This window comes from Mytilus trossulus, chromosome 1, assembly GCF_036588685.1.
Source record: "Mytilus trossulus isolate FHL-02 chromosome 1, PNRI_Mtr1.1.1.hap1, whole genome shotgun sequence".
Lineage (NCBI taxonomy): Eukaryota > Metazoa > Mollusca > Bivalvia > Mytilida > Mytilidae > Mytilus > Mytilus trossulus.
In genome coordinates this window covers 109,612,168-109,640,142 of record NC_086373.1, presented here as the reverse complement: position 1 = coordinate 109,640,142, position 27,975 = coordinate 109,612,168, and the positions used below count along the sequence as shown (strand labels likewise).

At 32.7% G+C, this 27,975-nt stretch overlaps 2 protein-coding genes across 6 annotated transcripts in view; one reads left to right on the top strand and one right to left on the bottom strand.

The window, feature by feature from the left end:
- The window catches only part of LOC134697343 (unhealthy ribosome biogenesis protein 2 homolog), an 80,285-nt gene extending 59,869 nt beyond the window's left edge, over positions 1-20,416 (bottom strand). The window contains exons 1-11 of the mRNA XM_063559557.1: positions 20,371-20,416; positions 18,121-18,271; positions 17,622-17,739; positions 16,314-16,430; positions 5,694-5,834; positions 4,816-4,943; positions 3,937-4,060; positions 2,800-2,891; positions 1,946-2,179; positions 979-1,087; positions 49-200 (exon numbers count right to left, since the gene is read on the bottom strand). Coding sequence (XP_063415627.1) covers positions 49-200; positions 979-1,087; positions 1,946-2,179; positions 2,800-2,891; positions 3,937-4,060; positions 4,816-4,943; positions 5,694-5,834; positions 16,314-16,430; positions 17,622-17,739; positions 18,121-18,271; positions 20,371-20,389 — 1,385 coding nt within the window. The 5' untranslated portion in view covers positions 20,390-20,416. The remainder of the gene's footprint in view (positions 1-48; positions 201-978; positions 1,088-1,945; positions 2,180-2,799; positions 2,892-3,936; positions 4,061-4,815; positions 4,944-5,693; positions 5,835-16,313; positions 16,431-17,621; positions 17,740-18,120; positions 18,272-20,370) is intronic.
- A 2,086-nt stretch (positions 20,417-22,502) lies between these two features.
- LOC134697297 (syntaxin-7-like) overlaps positions 22,503-27,975 on the top strand; it is a 57,662-nt gene continuing 52,189 nt past the window's right edge. For all 5 annotated transcript variants that reach the window (XM_063559479.1, XM_063559538.1, XM_063559506.1 and 2 more), the window contains exon 1: positions 22,503-22,573. In XM_063559479.1, coding sequence (XP_063415549.1) covers positions 22,504-22,573 — 70 coding nt within the window. In that variant the 5' untranslated portion in view covers position 22,503. The remainder of the gene's footprint in view (positions 22,574-27,975) is intronic.

Genomic DNA, 27,975 nt, shown 5'->3' with positions numbered 1-27,975 from the left:
GAAAGTTGTGTTAAACACCAATAAATCAAATTGAAAAGTATGTCTTACCTATGACAGAATCCTTTAGTAAGTAAACCTCGTGTATTGACACTTCCTGAGGTTATAACGTTCACTAATTTAGTAATAAATTTCTCCATCTGTCTCAGTTTGGCATACAACTGAACCAATTCTACCATTAACTCGTCGAGTCTCTCAATATCCTGTTTTAATAAAGATATAAATATCTCATCAATGATATATGATCAAAATAGACTTCAGTCTGAGTTCAAAAGGCCTACAGTTTTTAGGAAAGAATATGTTGTTAATTATATCTAATAGACTTGGATTTCTGTTCATTGTTAATTATATCTAATAGACTTAGAATTCTGTTCATTATATCTATTACCGTAATAGCATTCTGGATTTCCAATGACCTTTTTTCATCAACTTTGTGTATTTTTGTTTTCCCTGAGGTAAAAAGTTAAGTACAAGACAATAACTCCTACCTCAGCAATTATAGTAACTTTTATCATAACGGTACATACAAACAAATGAGTGCTTCATCTTATCTTCATACAGTTTTAATTTTGTCTATCATTTTTTTCTGAACTGGATATATACTAAAGTTGAATTTAAACTGGGTCTATTTTTCGTAATGAACTAAAACTATTTCAGATTGAAAGTTCTTTTAAAGGAAATAAACCTTTCCATCCTCAGTTGATCAACAAGATACTGTAAATTCATTTTTTTTTAGATTTTTGTCAATGTCAATTATTATGTCTCAATTTTTTCTCAAAGTTTCACAATAACAAGAACTCTCATCTATATATCTGATAAATAAATTATTTTGAAACTTTTCATAAAATTGCAATAATTAAACATGAATTTTTGTATGTTCTAAAAACTCTTGAGAAATAATTGCACCCTCAATTACTGGATTTACAATATATCAAGGGTATCAATATATTCACCAAAATGATTTTGGTAAACTTACTATACCTGAATATCCCCTAAACCATTATTTAATAGTATTTTTTCCAGTTGGGCTTCAACTATGAGGTGATTAAGTTTTAAAAGACTGATAATGCATGTGAAATATCCTCTGGACCTGAAAGTAAAGACATACATGTAGTCAAGATACTACTAACATGCTTTGATACAATAATGGTTGTGCTTTGGTCTAAGTAATACAACTATAAAATGTGTACCGGTAGTTGAAATAATTAATAATAAATTTATTTTTTATCAAGTATTTTTCTTATCAAATAAACAATATGAAGATCTTGTACCAACAAAACTATAATATCTCATGTAAGTAACTTTATAATGGGTCGTATCTAAAAGTTACTAATATATTCATCATTGGCGGATCCAGGGGTGAGGGGGTTCTGGGGGTTGGAACCCCTCCATTTTTTTGAACGATCAATGCATTTAAATGGGAGCATATAGTTGGAACCCCCCTTTTATTCTGGGTTGGGAAGCCCTCTTTTTTAAAATGGCTGGATCTGCCCCTGTTCATGAATACTTATTCAACGTATTTGGTTGTCTATGTTCAGTTTATTGACAAGTTGTTTTAGACTCTTGATTAAATTACAATTTAAAATGTTATTGCTTTTCGATCCTTCAAGATTGTATGGTGATCTGATGTTGTGTTGTGTATATAAACATTTATCAGATATAGAGATATCACAGATTCTAAACAAAACATAAATTTGGCTGTTAGTTTTCTCAATTGAATTGATTATATTTTTCATATTTGGGCCTTTTAAATCTGACTATAACAGTTCAAGTTTTTCTCATTGTTGAAGACCATTAAGGTTGCCTAAAATTGCTAACATCCACATTATTTGAACTTTAGTGGATAGTTGTGCCATTGGCACTCATAGCACATATCTTTATTTCTATAATGAATATAACAAAATAAAAGATTAAAATAAATGTTATAATTGTCAAAAATATCATTTACCTGTCACATGTAAGCAGAATCTGTATTAGCTGTCTGTATACTGGGTCATGTGATCTGTCATACAAATCTAAATCATGTGATGCTTTCAATAAACTCCCAATGACCTCAAATACATCATGTTGACCTCTATATTCCATGCTGTTTTGCTCTATGCTTTTTGATGCTTGTAAGTCTACATCCAATAATTTACATATATAGACAAAGATGTCTTTTGCTGTGCTACCATCTGTAATTCTAAATTAAAAAAAAACAAAACATATTAAATTAATTGTTTTATAATCAAATTTTATATCAAGAGGATGTTTAATGAATGGTATGCTTAATAGTAAATTACTGCTCAAATATCAGCTATCGGTTTTTTAAATTATAAATGTTATCTTTAAAATCAAACATTTCATTTAAATACAACAACAGAAGAAAATTTATTGAAAGTATAAATTGCATAAATATTCATAACAAAATGTACATAACTGTAACATAAATTACTATGCGAAAGTAACACAAAAATAATAACATATAACAAGAATTTGTCCTCAGTACACGTATGCCCCAGTGGCACTATCATTTTCCATGTTAGGTGGACCGTGAAAATGGGGTAAAAACTCTAATTTGGCATTAAAATTAGAAAGATCATATCATAGGGAACATGTGTACTAAGGAAATCGATTGGACTTCAACTTCATCAAAAATTACCTTGACCAAAAACTTTAACCTGAAGCGGGACATACGGACAAACGGACGGACAGACGAACGAACAGACAGTCGAACGGACGCACAGACCAGAAAACATAATGCCCCTCTACTATCGTAGATGGGGCATAAAAATATAATCTGAATCTGTGAGTAGTACTTACTTATTACTGTGTATGAAGCCTGTGTAATACACTGGTATGTAACTTAGTACTGATGCTCTTAGTCTCTCTACAGATACACCAGTCTGTGAAGTCTGTTAAACAATGTAGAATAATGTTAATGGTTAATTCTTTTCTTGACTGATATAAAAAATATTCAATAGAATAACTCTTATTCATAATAGATTTATATGGATAAAGTTTAGAGTGTTAATTCAATTATTTGTGTGATGCTGAAACAGAGGGTAAAATGAGTCTTAATAATATTGATTAAGAGTAAGCAGCTATGACTTAACAGAAAAGGTATAATTTGGCATTAAAATCATATATGATACAAATTTTCTTCATTCACAAATTAAATGTAGAACTTATTTCCCTAAATAAAGTATGAACAAAAATGCTAGTTATTCCTATTATTTGATTAAGAAGTTTAGAACCTTTGGGGACCCCACAGTTTAAATGTCTACAACACGTACAATATGACAAGTGGGCGTTACAGACGACCTTTCACCTAATCTGACCCAGTCATTAGATAACCTGAGCAAACCAAGAAATGGACTTGTCCATGTTGTTATGAAAATGACCCTATTTAGAAGGCAGTGTAGTGTCTGCACCGTCAGACTTTAAAGTAATGACTCACCTTGTTACTTAGTCCACTAGATAAAGCAGTGAAGAAATTCTCTATATATTTAGGAGGCTGTGTAGTGTCTGCACCGTCAGACTTTAAAGTAATGACTCACCTTGTTACTTAGTCCACTAGATAAAGCAGTGAAGAAATTCTCTATATATTTAGGAGGCTGTGTAGTGTCTGCACCGTCAGACTTTAAAGTAATGACTCACCTTGTTACTTAGTCCACTAGATAAAGCAGTGAAGAAATTCTCTATATATTTAGGAGGCTGTGTAGTGTCTGCACCGTCAGACTTTAAAGTAATGACTCACCTTGTTACTTAGTCCACTAGATAAAGCAGTGAAGAAATTCTCTATATATTTAGGAGGCTGTGTAGTGTCTGCACCGTCAGACTTTAAAGTAATGACTCACCTTGTTACTTAGTCCACTAGATAAAGCAGTGAAGAAATTCTCTATATATTTAGGAGGCTGTGTAGTGTCTGCACCGTCAGACTTTAAAGTAATGACTCACCTTGTTACTTAGTCCACTAGATAAAGCAGTGAAGAAATTTTCTATATATTTAGGAGGCTGTGTAGTGTCTGCACTATCAGATTTTATACTTTGTAAAAATACAGAATAACTACTGGCATGATCCCTGGAAAACATTGTCATTAGTTAAAGAAGATTATATGAGTGTTAGAGTGATTACGACATTCATAAATGGTAATATTAAATACATAGTAAATATTACCGTAGATTCAATTACATTGTTGGTATACATTTTAGTGGTTTTGCCACTCTCTTCTACAAAGTCTATAGAAAATTTGTAATTCATTAAGCATTTGAATTTGTGGTTTATTTATGCAGATGAAACCTAAAAAAAATTGGTATCTAACAAATAATAATGAATCCACAATATAAAGAGTCATGTGGTGTCAAATGTTATGCAATCACTCATGTTAGCTCAAGTATAACCTGTAAGGTAGAACTGGATTCATGTCCTAATTAATCCATCCATTATTCCATTCAATGTTGGTTCATTTTACTATTCACATGTATGTATGACTATTTTAAATACCCTATTCACATTAATTGCATTTCACAATGATAGCATTCTTCTAACTGTATTATTTCAAATCTGTTTTCATTTAAAAGATTCTTATATTGGTGGTTACAGATTGACATCAGTCCTCTGAGAAGCATGCAACCGTTTAAATATTATTCCCAAAATTCATGATATTCTGAATTCTGAACACCAGTGTTGTAAAATGTTCTGATAGATTGTGCAAATTTATGAATTTCAAAGGGTTGCATATTTTTTTACGATATTTTTTATATTATTGAAGTGCTGAAAAAATTGGTTTTCAGATTCTTATAAATTCTTTAAAATTGTAAAATTAAGTGGCATACTTGTTAAAAATAGCAGTGTTTATAACTTTCAAGGCTTCATCACCAATGTCCTCATGAGAAGTTTGTCTTGTCTGATTCCACAACAGTAAGGTCGGGGTTAATAATTTATCAGTTGTATTCTGAAAAACCTACAAAGAAAAAAAATACAGGTCAGTTGTGCTACAACATATATACTTCAAGTATTAATCATGCTTAGTAATGCTTCTAACAAATCTTAGATTGCAAACTCATTCATTAAATACTAAAACACAAACACTGAAATGTCTGGCATGCTGTAATCATCATGACTGAATTTACATCTATAAAGTCTATAATACAAAGGTTTTTCTACTTCAAGTATCACATAAATTTAACATCAGTAATAATCAATATAAATGAGGTTAAGGTCAGATAAACCCTTCCAGATAGACATGTACATTTTACAACCATAACCATACACCAGATAAAACCTTTTGCAGAAAGTCTCTCATAAATTTAAGGAAAAACCTGAAAAACTAACACTGACCAATGAACTATGAAAATTGGATCAAGGTCAGGTGAAATCGGCCAGACAGACATGAACAAATAAAAGTCGTGCCATTCCTTAATATAGTGGTCTATAGCTAATAGTGTCTGAGAAATTTATAAAACTTGAGAAAAACTTAACATTGTCCAATGAGCAACGAAAAAAAGGTAAACGTCAGATGAAACCTTCTTGACTAAATTGTTATTTAGATGGAGAGTTGTCTCATTGGCAATCACACCCCATCTTCCTGTATCTAATCATGTACACCTAGAAAACATTCCATTACCAAATATACAGTTTACAATGCCATCACCGGATAGAAATGATGGTCTAGAATTATGCAGCAGGTGAGACAATTAAACACCATACTCACCAATTTCTGGTTAGGATGTGACCTTTGAACTTGCAGGTATTTAGGTAGAATAATCATCAGCAGTTTCCATTGAGAATCATCAATATCATCAACACTGTCAGATCTCACTATAAGTTTTAATATATTGCACAGTAAAGTACTCTGAAACAAAAAGTATCACATCAATATCATCAAGACTGTCAGATCTCACTACAAGTTTTAATATGTTGCACAGTAAAGTACTCTGAAACAAAAAGTATCACATCAATATCATCAAGACTGTCAGATCTCACTACAAGTTTTAATATGTTGCACAGTAAAGTACTCTGAAACAAAAAGTATCACATCAATATCATCAAGACTGTCAGATCTCACTACAAGTTTTAATATGTTGCACAGTAAAGTACTCTGAAACAAAAAGTATCACATCAATATCATCAACACTGTCAGATCTCACTACAAGTTTTAATATGTTGCACAGTAAAGTACTCTGAAACAAAAAGTTTCACATCAATATCATCAAGACTGTCAGATCTCACTACAAGTTTTAATATGTTGCACAGTAAAGTACTCTGAAACAAAAAGTATCACATCAATATCATCAAGACTGTCAGATCTCACTACAAGTTTTAATATGTTGCACAGTAAAGTACTCTGAAACAAAAAGTATCACATCAATATCATCAAGAATGTCAGATCTCACTACAAGTTTTAATATGTTGCACAGTAAAGTACTCTGAAACAAAAAGTATCACATCAATATCATCAACACTGTCAGATCTCACTACAAGTTTTAATATGTTGCACAGTAAAGTACTCTGAAACAAAAAGTATCACATCAATATCATCAAGACTGTCAGATCTCACTACAAGTTTTAATATGTTGCACAGTAAAGTACTCTGAAACAAAAAGTATCACATCAATATCATCAAGACTGTCAGATCTCACTACAAGTTTTAATATGTTGCACAGTAAAGTACTCTGAAACAAAAAGTATCACATCAATATCATCAACACTGTCAGATCTCACTACAAGTTTTAATATGATGCACAGTAAAGTACTCTGAAACAAAAAGTATCACATCAATATCATCAAGGATGTCAGATCTCACTACAAGTTTTAATATGTTGCACAGTAAAGTACTCTGAAACAAAAAGTAGCACATCAATATCATCAACACTGTCAGATCTCACTACAAGTTTTAATATGTTGCACAGTAAAGTACTCTGAAACAAAAAGTATCACATCAATATCATCAAGACTGTCAGATCTCACTACAAGTTTTAATATATTGCACAGTAAAGTACTCTGAAACAAAAAGTATCACATCAATATCATCCAGACTGTCAGATCTCACTACAAGTCTTAATATATTGCACAGTAAAGTACTCTGAAACAAAAAGTATCACATCAATATCATCAACACTGTCAGATCTCACTACAAGTTTTAATATGTTGCACAGTAAAGTACTCTGAAACAAAAAGTATCACATCAATATCATCAACACTGTCAGATCTCACTACAAGTTTTAATATGTTGCACAGTAAAGTACTCTGAAACAAAAAGTATCACATCAATATCATCAACACTGTCAGATCTCACTACAAGTTTTAATATGTTGCACAGTAAAGTACTCTGAAACAAAAAGTATCACATCAATATCATCAAGGATGTCAGATCTCACTACAAGTTTTAATATGTTGCACAGTAAAGAACTCTGAAACAAAAAGTATCACATCAATATCATCAAGGATGTCAGATCTCACTACAAGTTTTAATATGTTGCACAGTAAAGTACTCTGAAACAAAAAGTATCACATCAATATCATCCAGACTGTCAGATCTCACTACAAGTTTTAATATGTTGCACAGTAAAGTACTCTGAAACAAAAAGTATCACATCAATATCATCAAGGATGTCAGATCTCACTACAAGTTTTAATATGTTGCACAGTAAAGTACTCTGAAACAAAAAGTATCACATCAATATCATCAACACTGTCAGATCTCACTACAAGTTTTAATATGTTGCACAGTAAAGTACTCTGAAACAAAAAGAATCACATCAATATCATCAAGGATGTCAGATCTCACTACAAGTTTTAATATGTTGCACAGTAAAGTACTCTGAAACAAAAAGTATCACATCAATATCATCCAGACTGTCAGATCTCACTACAAGTTTTAATATGTTGCACAGTAAAGTACTCTGAAACAAAAAGTATCACATCAATATCATCAAGGATGTCAGATCTCACTACAAGTTTTAATATGTTGCACAGTAAAGTACTCTGAAACAAAAAGTATCACATCAATATCATCAACACTGTCAGATCTCACTACAAGTTTTAATATGTTGCACAGTAAAGTACTCTGAAACAAAAAGTATCACATCAATATCATCAAGGATGTCAGATCTCACTACAAGTTTTAATATGTTGCACAGTAAAGTACTCTGAAACAAAAAGTATCACATCAATATCATCAACACTGTCAGATCTCACTACAAGTTTTAATATGTTGCACAGTAAAGTACTCTGAAACAAAAAGAATCACATCAATATCATCAAGGATGTCAGATCTCACTACAAGTTTTAATATGTTGCACAGTAAAGTACTCTGAAACAAAAAGTATCACATCAATATCATCAAGACTGTCAGATCTCACTACAAGTTTTAATATGTTGCACAGTAAAGTACTCTGAAACAAAAAGTATCACATCAATATCATCCAGACTGTCAGATCTCACTACAAGTCTTAATATATTGCACAGTAAAGTACTCTGAAACAAAAAGTATCACATCAATATCATCAACACTGTCAGATCTCACTACAAGTTTTAATATGTTGCACAGTAAAGTACTCTGAAACAAAAAGTATCACATCAATATCATCAACACTGTCAGATCTCACTACAAGTTTTAATATGTTGCACAGTAAAGTACTCTGGAACAAAAAGTATCACATCAATATCATCAACACTGTCAGATCTCACTACAAGTTTTAATATGTTGCACAGTAAAGTACTCTGAAACAAAAAGTATCACATCAATATCATCAACACTGTCAGATCTCACTACAAGTTTTAATATGTTGCACAGTAAAGTACTCTGAAACAAAAAGTATCACATCAATATCATCCAGACTGTCAGATCTCACTACAAGTTTTAATATATTGCACAGTAAAGTACTCTGAAACAAAAAGTATCACATCAATATCATCCAGACTGTCAGATCTCACTACAAGTTTTAATATGTTGCACAGTAAAGTACTCTGAAACAAAAAGTATCACATCAATATCATCAAGGATGTCAGATCTCACTACAAGTTTTAATATGTTGCACAGTAAAGTACTCTGAAACAAAAAGTATCACATCAATATCATCAAGACTGTCAGATCTCACTACAAGTTTTAATATGTTGCACAGTAAAGTACTCTGAAACAAAAAGTATCACATCAATATCATCAAGGATGTCAGATCTCACTACAAGTTTTAATATGTTGCACAGTAAAGTACTCTGAAACAAAAAGTATCACATCAATATCATCAACACTGTCAGATCTCACTACAAGTTTTAATATGTTGCACAGTAAAGTACTCTGGAACAAAAAGTATCACATCAATATCATCAACACTGTCAGATCTCACTACAAGTTTTAATATGTTGCACAGTAAAGTACTCTGAAACAAAAAGTAGCACATCAATATCATCAACACTGTCAGATCTCACTACAAGTTTTAATATGTTGCACAGTAAAGTACTCTGAAACAAAAAGTATCACATCAATATCATCAACACTGTCAGATCTCACTACAAGTTTTAATATGTTGCACAGTAAAGTACTCTGAAACAAAAAGTATCACATCAATATCATCAACACTGTCAGATCTCACTACAAGTTTTAATATGTTGCACAGAAAAGTACTCTGAAACAAAAAGTATCACATCAATATCATCAAGACTATCAGATCTCACTACAAGTTTTAATATGTTGCACAGTAAAGTACTCTGAAACAAAAAGTATCACATCAATATCATCAAGAATGTCAGATCTCACTACAAGTTTTAATATGTTGCACAGTAAAGTACTCTGAAACAAAAAGTATCACATCAATATCATCAACACTGTCAGATCTCACTACAAGTTTTAATATGTTGCACAGTAAAGTACTCTGAAACAAAAAGTATCACATCAATATCATCAACACTGTCAGATCTCACTACAAGTTTTAATATGTTGCACAGTAAAGTACTCTGGAACAAAAAGTATCACATCAATATCATCAACACTGTCAGATCTCACTACAAGTTTTCATATGTTGCACAGTAAAGTACTCTGAAACAAAAAGTATCACATCAATATCATCCAGACTGTCAGATCTCACTACAAGTTTTAATATATTGCACAGTAAAGTACTCTGAAACAAAAAGTATCACATCAATATCATCAAGACTGTCAGATCTCACTACAAGTATTAATATATTGCACAGTAAAGTACTCTGAAACAAAAAGTATCACATCAATATCATAAAGACTGTCAGATCTCACTACAAGTCTTAATATGTTGCACAGTAAAGTACTCTGAAACAAAAAGTATCACATCAATATCATCAACACTGTCAGATCTCACTACAAGTTTTAATATATTGCACAGTAAAGTACTCTGAAACAAAAAGTATCACATCAATATCATCAACACTGTCAGATCTCACTACAAGTTTTAATATATTGCACAGTAAAGTACTCTGAAACAAAAAGTATCACATCAATATCATCAAGAATGTCAGATCTCACTACAAGTTTTAATATGTTGCACAGTAAAGTACTCTGAAACAAAAAGTATCACATCAATATCATCAAGACTGTCAGATCTCACTACAAGTTTTAATATGTTGCACAGTAAAGTACTCTGAAACAAAAAGTATCACATCAATATCATCAAGACTGTCAGATCTCACTACAAGTTTTAATATGTTGCACAGTAAAGTACTCTGAAACAAAAAGTATCACATCAATATCATCAAGACTGTCAGATCTCACTACAAGTTTTAATATGTTGCACAGTAAAGTACTCTGAAACAAAAAGTATCACATCAATATCATCCAGACTGTCAGATCTCACTACAAGTCTTAATATATTGCACAGTAAAGTACTCTGAAACAAAAAGTATCACATCAATATCATCAACACTGTCAGATCTCACTACAAGTTTTAATATGTTGCACAGTAAAGTACTCTGAAACAAAAAGTATCACATCAATATCATCAACACTGTCAGATCTCACTACAAGTTTTAATATGTTGCACAGTAAAGTACTCTGGAACAAAAAGTATCACATCAATATCATCAACACTGTCAGATCTCACTACAAGTTTTAATATGTTGCACAGTAAAGTACTCTGAAACAAAAAGTATCACATCAATATCATCAACACTGTCAGATCTCACTACAAGTTTTAATATGTTGCACAGTAAAGTACTCTGAAACAAAAAGTATCACATCAATATCATCCAGACTGTCAGATCTCACTACAAGTTTTAATATATTGCACAGTAAAGTACTCTGAAACAAAAAGTATCACATCAATATCATCAACACTGTCAGATCTCACTACAAGTTTTAATATGTTGCACAGTAAAGTACTCTGAAACAAAAAGTATCACATCAATATCATCCAGACTGTCAGATCTCACTACAAGTTTTAATATGTTGCACAGTAAAGTACTCTGAAACAAAAAGTATCACATCAATATCATCAAGGATGTCAGATCTCACTACAAGTTTTAATATGTTGCACAGTAAAGTACTCTGAAACAAAAAGTATCACATCAATATCATCAAGACTGTCAGATCTCACTACAAGTTTTAATATGTTGCACAGTAAAGTACTCTGAAACAAAAAGTATCACATCAATATCATCAAGGATGTCAGATCTCACTACAAGTTTTAATATGTTGCACAGTAAAGTACTCTGAAACAAAAAGTATCACATCAATATCATCAACACTGTCAGATCTCACTACAAGTTTTAATATGTTGCACAGTAAAGTACTCTGGAACAAAAAGTATCACATCAATATCATCAACACTGTCAGATCTCACTACAAGTTTTAATATGTTGCACAGTAAAGTACTCTGAAACAAAAAGTAGCACATCAATATCATCAACACTGTCAGATCTCACTACAAGTTTTAATATGTTGCACAGTAAAGTACTCTGAAACAAAAAGTATCACATCAATATCATCAACACTGTCAGATCTCACTACAAGTTTTAATATGTTGCACAGTAAAGTACTCTGAAACAAAAAGTATCACATCAATATCATCAACACTGTCAGATCTCACTACAAGTTTTAATATGTTGCACAGTAAAGTACTCTGAAACAAAAAGTATCACATCAATATCATCAACACTGTCAGATCTCACTACAAGTTTTAATATGTTGCACAGAAAAGTACTCTGAAACAAAAAGTATCACATCAATATCATCAAGACTATCAGATCTCACTACAAGTTTTAATATGTTGCACAGTAAAGTACTCTGAAACAAAAAGTATCACATCAATATCATCAAGAATGTCAGATCTCACTACAAGTTTTAATATGTTGCACAGTAAAGTACTCTGAAACAAAAAGTATCACATCAATATCATCAACACTGTCAGATCTCACTACAAGTTTTAATATGTTGCACAGTAAAGTACTCTGAAACAAAAAGTATCACATCAATATCATCAACACTGTCAGATCTCACTACAAGTTTTAATATATTGCACAGTAAAGTACTCTGGAACAAAAAGTATCACATCAATATCATCAACACTGTCAGATCTCACTACAAGTTTTCATATGTTGCACAGTAAAGTACTCTGAAACAAAAAGTATCACATCAATATCATCCAGACTGTCAGATCTCACTACAAGTTTTAATATATTGCACAGTAAAGTACTCTGAAACAAAAAGTATCACATCAATATCATCAAGACTGTCAGATCTCACTACAAGTATTAATATATTGCACAGTAAAGTACTCTGAAACAAAAAGTATCACATCAATATCATAAAGACTGGCAGATCTCACTACAAGTCTTAATATGTTGCACAGTAAAGTACTCTGAAACAAAAAGTATCACATCAATATCATCAACACTGTCAGATCTCACTACAAGTCTTAATATATTGCACAGTAAAGTACTCTGAAACAAAAAGTATCACATCAATATCATCAACACTGTCAGATCTCACTACAAGTTTTAATATATTGCACAGTAAAGTACTCTGAAACAAAAAGTATCACATCAATATCATCAACACTGTCAGATCTCACTACAAGTTTTAATATGTTGCACAGTAAAGTACTCTGGAACAAAAAGTATCACATCAATATCATCAAGACTGTCAGATCTCACTACAAGTTTTAATATGTTGCACAGTAAAGTACTCTGAAACAAAAAGTATCACATCAATATCATCAACACTGTCAGATCTCACTACAAGTTTTAATATATTGCACAGTAAAGTACTCTGAAACAAAAAGTATCACATCAATATCATCCAGACTGTCAGATCTCACTACAAGTTTTAATATGTTGCACAGTAAAGTACTCTGAAACAAAAAGTATCACATCAATATCATCAAGGATGTCAGATCTCACTACAAGTTTTAATATGTTGCACAGTAAAGTACTCTGAAACAAAAAGTATCACATCAATATCATCAAGACTGTCAGATCTCACTACAAGTTTTAATATGTTGCACAGTAAAGTACTCTGAAACAAAAAGTATCACATCAATATCATCAAGGATGTCAGATCTCACTACAAGTTTTAATATGTTGCACAGTAAAGTACTCTGAAACAAAAAGTATCACATCAATATCATCAACACTGTCAGATCTCACTACAAGTTTTAATATGTTGCACAGTAAAGTACTCTGGAACAAAAAGTATCACATCAATATCATCAACACTGTCAGATCTCACTACAAGTTTTAATATGTTGCACAGTAAAGTACTCTGAAACAAAAAGTAGCACATCAATATCATCAACACTGTCAGATCTCACTACAAGTTTTAATATGTTGCACAGTAAAGTACTCTGAAACAAAAAGTATCACATCAATATCATCAACACTGTCAGATCTCACTACAAGTTTTAATATGTTGCACAGTAAAGTACTCTGAAACAAAAAGTATCACATCAATATCATCAACACTGTCAGATCTCACTACAAGTTTTAATATGTTGCACAGAAAAGTACTCTGAAACAAAAAGTATCACATCAATATCATCAAGACTATCAGATCTCACTACAAGTTTTAATATGTTGCACAGTAAAGTACTCTGAAACAAAAAGTATCACATCAATATCATCAAGAATGTCAGATCTCACTACAAGTTTTAATATGTTGCACAGTAAAGTACTCTGAAACAAAAAGTATCACATCAATATCATCAACACTGTCAGATCTCACTACAAGTTTTAATATGTTGCACAGTAAAGTACTCTGAAACAAAAAGTATCACATCAATATCATCAACACTGTCAGATCTCACTACAAGTTTTAATATGTTGCACAGTAAAGTACTCTGAAACAAAAAGTATCACATCAATATCATCAACACTGTCAGATCTCACTACAAGTTTTAATATGTTGCACAGTAAAGTACTCTGAAACAAAAAGTATCACATCAATATCATCAACACTGTCAGATCTCACTACAAGTTTTCATATGTTGCACAGTAAAGTACTCTGAAACAAAAAGTATCACATCAATATCATCCAGACTGTCAGATCTCACTACAAGTTTTAATATATTGCACAGTAAAGTACTCTGAAACAAAAAGTATCACATCAATATCATCAAGACTGTCAGATCTCACTACAAGTATTAATATATTGCACAGTAAAGTACTCTGAAACAAAAAGTATCACATCAATATCATAAAGACTGTCAGATCTCACTACAAGTCTTAATATGTTGCACAGTAAAGTACTCTGAAACAAAAAGTATCACATCAATATCATCAACACTGTCAGATCTCACTACAAGTCTTAATATATTGCACAGTAAAGTACTCTGAAACAAAAAGTATCACATCAATATCATCAACACTGTCAGATCTCACTACAAGTTTTAATATATTGCACAGTAAAGTACTCTGAAACAAAAAGTATCACATCAATATCATCAAGAATGTCAGATCTCACTACAAGTTTTAATATGTTGCACAGTAAAGTACTCTGAAACAAAAAGTATCACATCAATATCATCAAGACTGTCAGATCTCACTACAAGTTTTAATATGTTGCACAGTAAAGTACTCTGAAACAAAAAGTATCACATCAATATCATCAAGACTGTCAGATCTCACTACAAGTTTTAATATGTTGCACAGTAAAGTACTCTGAAACAAAAAGTATCACATCAATATCATCAAGACTGTCAGATCTCACTACAAGTTTTAATATGTTGCACAGTAAAGTACTCTGAAACAAAAAGTATCACATCAATATCATCAACACTGTCAGATCTCACTACAAGTTTTAATATGTTGCACAGTAAAGTACTCTGAAACAAAAAGTATCACATCAATATCATCAACACTGTCAGATCTCACTACAAGTTTTAATATGTTGCACAGTAAAGTACTCTGAAACAAAAAGTATCACATCAATATCATCAAGAATGTCAGATCTCACTACAAGTTTTAATATGTTGCACAGTAAAGTACTCTGAAACAAAAAGTATCACATCAATATCATCAACACTGTCAGATCTCACTACAAGTCTTAATATGTTGCACAGTAAAGTACTCTGAAACAAAAAGTATCACATCAATATCATCAAGAATGTCAGATCTCACTACAAGTTTTAATATGTTGCACAGTAAAGTACTCTGAAACAAAAAGTATCACATCAATATCATCAACACTGTCAGATCTCACTACAAGTTTTAATATGTTGCACAGTAAAGTACTCTGAAACAAAAAGTATCACATCAATATCATCCAGACTGTCAGATCTCACTACAAGTTTTAATATGTTGCACAGTAAAGTACTCTGAAACAAAAAGTATCACATCAATATCATCAACATTAAATATTGTGGTGTAATATTGGTTAATTTCTATATAAACTATTAAATATCAATTGATTTAGTTTTATGAAGGAAATCTTTATCTCAACTCATGTTATCATAGTTTGGGCATAAGAAAAAAATTGGCAGATTTTAACATGACTCTGGTAACAACTTAGCATAATTCATAATATTCAATGTCAGATTTCTATTAATGTTTGTGTAAAGTTAAAATAGCACTTGATGTAATAAAATATTTGTAAAGGGTCTCTTTACAGCAATAGCTTCAAAATGAGTTTTCCATTAATATGAATTGTATTGGAACCTTTGTAGGTCAGGATTGTTTATCATTTTTGTTGATTCATTTATTTAAAAAACTTCTTTTAAATCGTTTGTATCAGAAAATCAACAGACACCTACAAAATGGTAAGGTCAATGGGCTGCTTTCAGAGATTTTTAACCTTTGCAATCCATAATGTTTATCATGATTGAACTCCAATAAAATTGAGAATTGAAATGGGGAATGAATTCACTGTACTAACCAGCTGTTCATATTTGTTGTAAACATGAGATAGCGACGGTGACTGAAGAAGATGAAGACAACACTCAACGACATAATGGTGATAGTCACACGGTTGGTGGATGTTGTCGTTTATAACCTGTAAATATAAATCACACAGAATAAATTGACAACCTGCCTTGACAGAAACCGTATCCTAGTATTTATAACAAAAGAGACTATTTTTCGTTCCATATTGTTAATTTCCCTTTTTGAACAGTTACCCTGTTAATGGAACTTACATTGATTTTGATTGTGATAAATTAATATAAAACTAATTATAAATTGCTACTTATGTTCTGTTAGGAGTACTCATGATCCTAGATCCTGTTGAAACTGTTTACTTATATTTAGCTTTGCACAAAGTCATGAGTTACTCAGTGAATTTAAAACATCCTTACAGTAAATCCGTTGGATGTGTACTGATTGATACTTTAGTCTGGGTAAACATGATTTATTGATTAAGTTTTAATTGGCTTTTAACTAGTTTTCAATAACAGTACTCATATTTATTGGTGATTTTTGTTTATTATTTGTATGTTAGTTGGTTTATTTGTGCCTCTTATGTTGTGTTCAAACACCATTTTCCCAGGTTAGGGGGAAGGTTTGACATTCCCAAACATGTTAACAACATCACATTATTCACAGGTCAGGCACCTGTTATCATGTTTGTTCTTTTTTAGTAAATTGCATTGAATACATTTTTTCTCATTTCTATATTGGGGCCTTTTATAGCTTACTACATGTATATCCCAGGTTAGGGGAGGGTTGGGATCCTGCTAACATGTTGAACCCCGCCCCATTATTTATGTATGTGCCTGTCCCAAGTCAGGAGCCTGTAATTCAGTGGTTGTCGTTTGTTTATGTGTTACATATTTGTTTTTCATTCATTTTTTTACATAAATAAGGCCGTTAGTTTTCTTGTTTGAATTGTTTTACATTGTCTTATCGGGGCCTTTTATAGCTGACTATATGCGGTATGGGCTTTGCTCATTGTTGAAGGCCGAACGGTGACCTAGAATTGTTAATGTTTGTGTCATTTTGGTCTTTTGTGGATAGTTGTCTCATTGGCAATCATACCACATCTTCTTTTATATATATGTTTTTTTTCTAATTGTTGAAGGCTGTACAATGACTTTATATCGTCGTTGTCGATGCCATTTGAACTCTTGCGAATAGTTGTCTAATTGGCAATCATACCACATCTCCTTATTTTAAGATAAAATAATACTTGACAACATAGTTGTGGTAGTCACACTACTAGTGTTAATTTAATAACAGAAAAACTTACCTGACAAATTGATGGTTTGATGATAATAATTTTTGACGATTTTCCCGATAGAGTTGATTGAAATAATTCACACAGAGTTCTCCAAATGTTACAGGCATCTTCCTCCGATACTTTGAACCTGTAATTGTATTAATCTATTTATAGACTTCAATGTTAATATGTGGATCAAAAATTTTAATAGAAAAATGGAGTTCACAAGTATACACTTTAATTTTTTTTTTTTATAACAAAAGCTATGTGACAACGTCTCTTGTCTGTTTAATGTTGGGATCAATCTTCTGCATGAATCATCAAATTTATGATAGATATTACCCTAAGGCAGGTTTTCTAAATGTAAATCTAGAAGAGTAATCAACGTTAAATTTATTTCAATTTAAGTGGAAATCTATTAATCTTTAGATGTATAAAGTGCAAAACAGATGCATAGAAATATCTCATGTGAAAAGACTAATTAAACTTAGTACTTTGCACCTTCAAACCTTCATGTTTATAAAATTACCTTTTCTTATTGAAAATCAAACCAGTTAGGAAGTCTATGAGAACTTGCTCTTTATTCTGTAAAAATATCCTGTGTGATTTCCATACCAGTTTTGTCAATTTCAGCTTATCCCCTACTGACCTTGTCCTGTCCTTTAAATGTCTGTAAATTCCTTTAAATAGAAAATATATCTATATTTTAAAAAAATAAATGGATGATATTCATAACTAATATGAAATAAAATATCATGGTTTAACTTGTGGAAAAATATATAATTTTTTCCTTTTATACCATGAATGCATTATTTCTACTAATATAATTTTCAATCAAAATGAGTCGAATTATTGTTTTCTAGTACAAATACATGTAATGTCAGAAGGTTAAAAAATCTGGGTTTGGTATCAGTAACAACAATATGAAAATTAAATCAAAGAGCAGATTGCTCTGAGGGATATGATAGCCATTGTTTCATGCAATTGACACATGTATACATGTAGCTGGATAATATTATTTTCATAACTAAGTCAACTGCACATGTAAAATGTAATTTACGTAATCTGAATAGTTACAAAATAGCCAATCCCGGATAAAAAGTGTATGAACAATGTACTTAGGCCTCTTGTGTTTTATTTTTGTGCTATCCAAGTTTACTTTCCACAGCAGTCACTGAGACTCAAGAGTGAGAGATGAGTTTCACTTTGTATCTTATCACCTATTTTCCTACGTTAATTCTAGGAGGGTATCTTATCACCTATTTTCCTATGTTAATTCTAGCCTTTCTAGGATTCATTCCTAACTCTTTAAATATTCAATTTTCTTTGGGTTAGTGATCATGACTCCTTCTGTACACATTTCTCGGTTTAAATTGCAATTGTTTTTAATATAATACGACGTATGTCCATAGAACAAGCTATTCCTAAATGGTTTAATTGCAAATATTAAAGACTGTTTTTCTCAAATGAATAATTGTTTCATGTTTTACATGCTGGAGTCATGTTTAGCCAACTGTAAGGTGTTTTTACTCATTGTTGAATACTGTATGGTTTGCCATAACTGTTTACATACATGTGATTCTTCCGGCGGGAGTCAAAATCTCCCACTTTTAAGACCCTCTTCCGTCCCTCCTGTTTAAATTTGAAATCTTCCACTTTTTGAAAATGTCAACCTCGAAAAATTTTCAGTAGAAATTTTTGTTTACAAAATTGTTACTGACAGAGAAAAAGTCTGAGAACCTCGAAATTGATATCGGAAAAGTCCGAGAAAAACGGAAGTTTCCTTCAATATGTTTTGATGTCAAAAGGTAAATAGCCTCCAGTTATCTATGATGGTGTTAAGGATTAGACTGTATATACAGCAATAAAAGAGTATTGGCAATTACCTGGTGACCAACTAGCATGTTTAAGACACATGCCTGGATGATTAAAAGTGAAATACCGACAATGGATTAATTTTTAAAAGTTGTAAAAACAACGACTTTGATGTGATGCAGTTAAAAACATTGAACCGTTGAACAGTTATGACCAGTTATATTACGTAACCTCAAAGACATATGTCTTAATGATCTCAAATATGATATGTATGCCTACTACACTTGTTGCAAAGCTGACTATGGTGACCCTAATGACTTGACCACACATATGGAGACAGCAAACCCACCAGAAAGCTTACAACTCTATCAATGCAACACCACTGTTCAGTAGTGGTACCAAAATTGACAATATAGTTTAAGCAGAGATACTTTTTACCAACTATATATGATGGATGATCACTTTATCTTGAACTTTACATATAATAAACTAATATATAAACAAACCCTTATCTTCTATTTCTATCAAGTAAAAATGGCTATGGAGTTATAGAATCATTAACAAAAAAGGAAAATATGCAGATTAAACACCAAAAAAACATTGCGTACGTCGATAAAGATGTCGGTAAAAAATCTCCAGTTATGAGGACCGAACTCCAGCTGAAAATTTCCAAATCTCCAGTTGTTGCTTGACAACTCTGTCACATGTCTGTGTTAACATCAACTTAATTTTAACTTTTGTGGCTAGTTGTCATACCACATCTCCTTATTTTCATATAATTTATGAGTGGTACTTTTGTCAAGAAAATACTTTTCGTCTTTTTTTAGTTTTTTTACAATTCTAATTATAGAAACGACACGATAAAGTTAATCTTTCAATCGTACATCGACAACACATAAATGTCATCACATAAATATAAACTTGTTAATAGTGTTTCACTTAAAATAAATAAATACACGTGCACCTGTTGTGATTGTTGCCATTTTCAAGTTTTGGGTGTTATCGTAGGCGTTCGGAACACAGGTTGAAAATTCTAAAAGGGAAAAACAAAGAAGGAAAGGACTTAATAAATCCGGAATATAAAGTTAAAAAAAAAATATTCGAAACTGATTGATTTTAAAGGGAAAATTCACGATTTTTTACTTATGGTTTAAATATGTTTATCATGACATAATATATATATTCATAAAGTTTTATCGCTATATGTGCAGTAATAAAGGAGAAATTCAATAATCAATGAAAAAATATCAACTTCTTCCTGTAGGTCGTGACGTTTTCTCCTGATTTTTGCATGCCGGGATTTAAAATACAATCATTAAAAGTCTTGGTTTTTAATCATATTTTAACGTAATCGTAAGCGCGCCGATGACTTATGCTTTATCTAATAACCATCCGAAAATAAGAAGATAAAACGCACAGACGTTCAATTGTAAGATTCTTTGATTATGAATATGTTCATGCAAACCAAATCAATTGCCACTTGATGGCACTTTCACGTTCAGGCAAAATGTTATAGAAATTCCGGAGGGTGCTTACTGCGCACCTGTATAAAGTAAAAACACAAAAATACTGAACTCCGAGGAAAATTCAAAAAGGAAAATCCAAGATCAAAAGGCAAAATCAAAAGTCCAAACACATCAAACGAATGGATATCAACTGTTATATTCCTGACTTGGTACAGGCATTTTCTAATGTAGAAAATGGTGGATTGAACCTGGTTTTATAGCTAGCTAAACCTCTCACTTGTATGACAGTCGCATCAAATTCCATTACATTGTCAACAATGTATGAACAAAACAAACATACTCAAAGAGTAAAAATGTCAAAAATAGGGGTACAGCAGTCAATATTATGTTATCATCTTAATATCACTTTAAAAACAACAAATGTAACGAAGAATCACAAAAAGGTATACATCAAATTTAACATACTCATTTTGCTTTTTCTTTTACCACTTAATTTATGTATATAAAGTCTACCCGTAAAGGAAAGAAGGTTTTCATTGCGGGTGTAAAAATGCGCGTTTGAATAATTGCTGAGTTTTTCTTCAATCTGTTTTGAAAAAAGTAATTAAAATCACAAAACTACTGAACTCCGAGGAAAAGTCATAATGGAAAGTCCCTTATCAAATGGCAAAATCAAAAGCTCAAACATAGCAAACGAATGGATAACAAATGTCATATTCCTGACTTAGTCTAATCATGTTCTTATCATAGAAAATGGTGGGTTAAACCTGGTTTTATAGCTAATAAAACCTCTCACTTTAATGACAGTCGCGGAAAAGATACAAAGATATAATGGGCTTTCGCAATGCAACACGATGTACCGGTATACATACAAGCTCAAATCTTAGATTAACTAAAGCAACCGTTTATATATATATATTCCATGAATTTTTAAACTGTTATATTTGCCTTCTAATGGATGGCTCCTGATTTGCCGAAATTTTCTTAAATTAACTGCATAAATTTCCATAAAATATTTTTATTTATCTATTTCAGGTTCACGTTTTTCTGAACCATATCCAAAATTTTCCATGGATTTCCCCCCAACCCATACACCTTTTAATAGGGGCTGTGGATTATTTCTGGACTGAAAATACGTGTCAGTTAATCAAATATAAAAATTTTGAGCCTAATCTGTGAATATAAATTTGACAGCTAATGCTCCTTGAATAACCATACATATATTATATGATATGTAGAATAAACCACGAAAGTTTGTCACATTTCCGACAAGAAAAAAGATGCATAAGGTAGATTATTTTTTATATTTGAACTGAACGATTAATATGTTAATTAATACAGTAATCAGTTATTTTATAAAAAAAAAAGTCCTAAACTGTTAACTCCAGCTTTCTCAAACAAGCAAAAACAAACCACTACGACATTACAAAACTGCCAAAAGTGGCGTTAACATCAATTTACCAATTTATCAATCCTATCATGTATATTTTTGGCTCGCGATCCTTTTCTCAATTTAATCTCGGTATAAGAGAGTGTAACACTGGTAAAGTTCGTTCAATTAAATTAATATATTTGAATTGTCTTCCGGAAACTTGTAATAACATTTGTGTTAACATATAAAAAATATCAACATGACAGCGTATGGTCGAGGTTCCTTTGGCGGAGTAGGATTTACCCCCGACCAATCTGTTATTAAGAAAGGTAAGGTATAAAAAATATCAACATGAGAGCGTATGGTCGAGGTTCCTTTGGCGGAGTAGGATTTACCCCCGACCAATCTGTTATTAAGAAAAGTAAGGTATAAAAAATATCAACATGACAGCGTATGGTCGTGGTTCCTTTGGTGGAGTAGAATTTACCCCAACCAATCTGTTATTAAGGAAGGTAAGGTATAAACATATCAACATGATAGCGTATGGTCGTGGTTCCTTTGCTGGAGTAAGATTTACCCCAAACAATCTGTTATTTGGGAAGGTAAGATATAAAAATATCAACAGAACAGCGTATGGTCGTGGTTCCTTTGGCAGAGTAGGATTTATTCCCGACCAGACTTTTCTTAAGGAAGGTAAGGTTTAAAGAATATCAACATGAAAGCGTATGGTCGTGGTTCCTTTGGTGGAGTAGGATTTACCTCCGACCAAACTGTTATTAATTTATATATCTCCCAATTGATACGATATTCCCGTGCTTTTGCATTTCCTATCATGATTTTCTTGATAGAGGGTTACTGTTTACAAGGAAGCTATTAAACCAAGAGTTCCAAATGGTGAAGTTGAAATCATCCCTTCGTAAATTTTAAGGACGCCATCACGAGTTGGTTGACCGTTATGGAATAACCGTTTCACAAATGATATCGGATATGTTCCTTACGTCGTAACTACAATCCCCTTCCCTTTCATGAATTTGACCTACCGAATTAGACTATTTACCGGATTTGTAATCACATTAGCAACACGACGGGTGCCGCATGTGGAGCAGGATCTGCTTACCCTTCCGGAGCACCTGAGATCACCCCTAGTTTTTGGTGGGGTTCGTGTTGTTTATTCTTTAGTTTTCTATGTTGTGTCATGTGTACTATTGTTTTTCTGTTTGTCTTTTTCATTTTTAGCTATGGCGTTGTCAGTTTGTTTTAGATTTACGAGTTTGACTATCCCTTTGGTATCTTTCGTCCCTCTTTTATTACCACTGGGTCGATGTCTCTACTGGTGGACATTTTGTCCCCGAGGACATCATCCGCCCAGTAGCAAAACTTCAATTGCATGAACTCACGAAGAACTAACAGGAAACTGGCTCGGACGTCGCCCAGTATAAAAAGGTCCGAAACAGACGTCACCATGGACACGGTGTCGTCTGATACGGCAGGTGTCCCCTAATCACACATGACAAATATCCCAAACACGGCTCATTCAGATCATCGTCCTAGTGACAACAGCAATATTACACATATACAGCCTTGTTCAGTTCTCCTTAAAGACATTTTGGTTTTTGATGACACAGTACAACACTGTCGCATTTCAAAATGTGAGACCAAAGGCTGCAAAACTTGTGCTATTTTAATTACAGATGCTGAATTCACTAGCAATTTTACGAAGAAGTCATATTTTACCAGAAGTTACGATGATCTGAATTGTAAATCAATAAATGTCGTCTACGGATTAGAGTGCAACCTTTGCGGATTTGTATACGTCGGTGAAACGAAAGGAAGGCTAAACAAACGTATGTGCGGTCATAGATCAGACATTAACCTCAATGCTAACGACATTCTATACCAGCATTTCAATCAGCCCAATCATTCCATCGTTTCTATGACAGTTCGAATTATCGAAAAAATATACCATAGCTCGAACAATCCTAATCTTTCAACGACTCTCCGTAGACAAAAAGAAGACTACTGGATTAGACAATTGGGAACTGCAACACCGTATGGCTGCAATGACAAAATTGATGGTATAGGTATTCTATCTAGTCCTTCGTGTAACTCGGTGAATTTGATGAATATTTAAACTCGACTCCTCGACGTAGACGTAGTCATGGCCATCGTCATTATACATCACCCTCTCTGCATGATGTCTCTATTAATGACTTGCTGCCATGCATACAAAAACCGTTAGGTATTCATCACATTCGCACGAAACTTTATTCATTACCCCTTTCAAAACATCAATCTCTGTTCAATTTATGTTTGGAATCCACTGTTACAAACCCTCATTCGAACCAATACAAACTACAAGCTATAATTTCGGATATTGCTAGTACAGACTTTTCAAGCCAGTTCGCATTGGAAAAGATGAAAAAGAGAAAAGATCTTTTCTAAATCTTTCCTTTGCCAATAAAGGTCTCGATGGCGTCAACCTAGGCAATATCCTTCATTATAAATTAGTTCAATCGAAAATACCTCCTTATTTCAAAGACCAGTCTGTATCAATAATTTCTTATACCTATACCAAACCTATTGCAACTAAAATTTTCAATTACAAACGCGTTTTGCAGGATCTCGATATTGACGACTTCAAGTCTAAACCTCCTGATTGCACTTGTGCTAGTTCCCAATTCACATATAATTCTGCTGGCCACGTTATTACCGGTGACCTTAACATTGTAAATAACACTTCTCTACGAAACGTGTTATCAAAAGGTCCGAAATATCGTGAGCCTAAATCCATCAATTGGAAATACAACTTTAAAATTTTGATGGATTCAGTAGAGGATTATGCCAGGCAATGGGCTAAGCGCGAGAAGGAAGACGTAGACACTCTATCCGAATGGATTAAGGCAGTGAAGTCGTTAATACAAATCAGAATTAAGAAACTGAATGTGTCCATCAATGCCCATGCTACGTCAATCTTCAAAGATCCAAATGTTGTTAAACACCTATCTGACCTCCATGATAAATATGTTGTTGTCCCCGCAGACAAAGCCCCAAATAACATCGTTTTTGTAAAAGTCATTACATTAATTGCTTGATAAACGAATTAAGTATAGACAATTCACTTGGAAACCCAACATATACCCTCACGACACTTACCAAAGAGGAAATCCTGGATAATCATAGGTCTGTTCTTTGTTCCATTGGTATTTCAACCAAAGATGAAGAAATAGATCTTCCATCACTGTATTGGATACCTAAACTACATAAGTGTCCTTACAAACAACAGTATATTGCTTTTAGAGTACATACAATCTAACTCTCTTTCATCTTGTAACAGTATTAAAAAATTTGACTTTTCTACTCTTTACACAAGTATTCCTCATTCCAAACTTTAAGACAAATTAACAGAGTTGGTATTACTTTGCTTCATAAAAAAGAATGGCCAACGTAGATACAAGTATCTTGTCTTAGGGAGGGATAAATCCTACTTTGTAAAGAATCATTCTGATTCAAACAAAAATTTCTCTGAAACCGATATTATCAAGATGCTTGATTTCTTGATTGACAACATATTTGTTACGTTCGTAGGACGTGTTTTTCAACAGACTGTCGGTATCCCAATGGGAACAAACTGTGCACCTCTACTTGCTGACTTGTTTCTTTATTAATATGAGGCTGACTTCATGCAGGAACTTCTTAGGAAGAAAGATAAGAAGTTAGCAATATCCTTTAACTCTACTTTCCGCTATATAGATGACGTTCTTTCACTAAACAATTCAAAACTTTGTGACTATGTGGATCGCATCTATCCCATCGAATTGGAGATAAAGGATACTACAGATACAATTAAGTCGGCTTCATATCTTGACTTATATCTAGAAATTGACAATAAGGGTCGGTTGAAGACAAAACTTCACGACAAAAGAGATGATTTCAGCTTTCCAATTGTGAACTTTCCATTTCTAAGTAGCAATATTCCAGCAGCACCTACATACGGGGTATATATCTCCCAATTGATACGATATTCCCGTGCTTTCATTTCCTATCATGATTTTCTTGATAGAGGGTTACTGCTTACAAGGAAGCTATTAAACCAAGAGTTCCAAATGGTGAAGTTGAAATCATCCCTTTGTAAATTTTACGGACGCCATCACGAGTTGGTTGACCGTTATGGAATAACCGTTTCACAAATGATATCGGATATGTTCCTTACGTCGTAACTACAATCCCCTTCCCTTTCATGAATTTGACCTACCGAATTAGACTATTTACCGGATTTGTAATCACATAAGCAACACGACGGGTGCCGCATGTGGAGCAGGATCTGCTTAACCTTCCGGAGCACCTGAGATCACCCCTAGTTTTTGGTGGGGTTCGTGTTGTTTATTCTTTAGTTTTCTATATTGTGTCATGTGTACTATTTTTTATCTGTTTTTCTGTTTCATTTTTAGCCATGGCGGTGTCAGTTTGTTTTAGATTTACGAGTTTGACTATCCCTTTGGTATCTTTCGTCCCTCTTTTGTATAAAAAAAAATGAAATATTTTCCTTTTTAATGTTCTGTTTGTGAACATGTATTATCATTTCATCTTCACCTTATTCCTCTCATAAGTTCTTTGTTCACCGTAATATTATAATGCAGAGAGCTAGTATGTCTGCGCACCCATGGATATGAATAGGTTTTTTTAGAGAGAATGCTACGCTCCATCGTACGTTATAAACAAGAAATTTAATGTGTCCATCGTGCACTGACGCCTCATCAGCACTATCATTATCATGTTTGTCACATTTCCGACAAGAAAAAAGATGCATAGTATATTATGTTTTATATTTGAACTGAACGATTAATATGTTGATACAGTAATCAGTTATTTTATAAAAAATGGAGAATTCCTAAACTGTTAACTCCAGCTTCCTCAAACAAAAAAAACCCAACCACTACGACATTACCAAACTGCCAAAAGTGGCGTATGTTTAACATCAATTAACTTTATCAATCCTATCATGTATATTTTTGGCTCGCGATCCTTTTCTCAATTTAATCTCGGTATGAGAGAGTGTAACACTGGTAAAGTGCGTTCAATCAAATTAATATATTTGAATTAAACACTGGTAAAGCTCGTTCAATTAAATTTATAATTTTAAATTGTCTTCCGTAAACTTGTTATAACATTTGTGTTAACATATAAAAATATCAACATGACAGCATATGGTCGTGGTTCCTTTGGTGGAGTAGGATTTACCCCCCGACCAGTCTGTTATTAGTGGAGGTAAGGTATAAAAAATATCAACATGCCAGCGTATGGTCGAGGTTCCTTTGGTGGAGTAGGATTGACCCCGACCAGATTCGATTGTTATTAAGGAAGGTAAGGTATAAACATATCAACATGACAGCGTATGGTCGAGGTTCCTTTGGTGGAGTAGGATTGACCCCGACCAGATTGTTATTAAGGAAGGTAAGGTATAAACATATCAACATGACAGCGTATGGTAGAGGTTCCTTTGGTGAAGTAGAATTTACCCACGACCAGACTGTTATTAAGGAAGGTAAGGTATAACAAAAATATCAACGTGACAGCGTATGGTCGTGGTTCCTTTGGTGGAGTAGGATTTACCCCGACCAGACTGTTATTAAGGAAGGTAAGGTACACAAAATATCAACATGACAGCGTATGGTCGTGGTTCCATTGGCGGAGTAGGATTTACCCCCAACCAGACTGTTATTAAGGAAGGTAA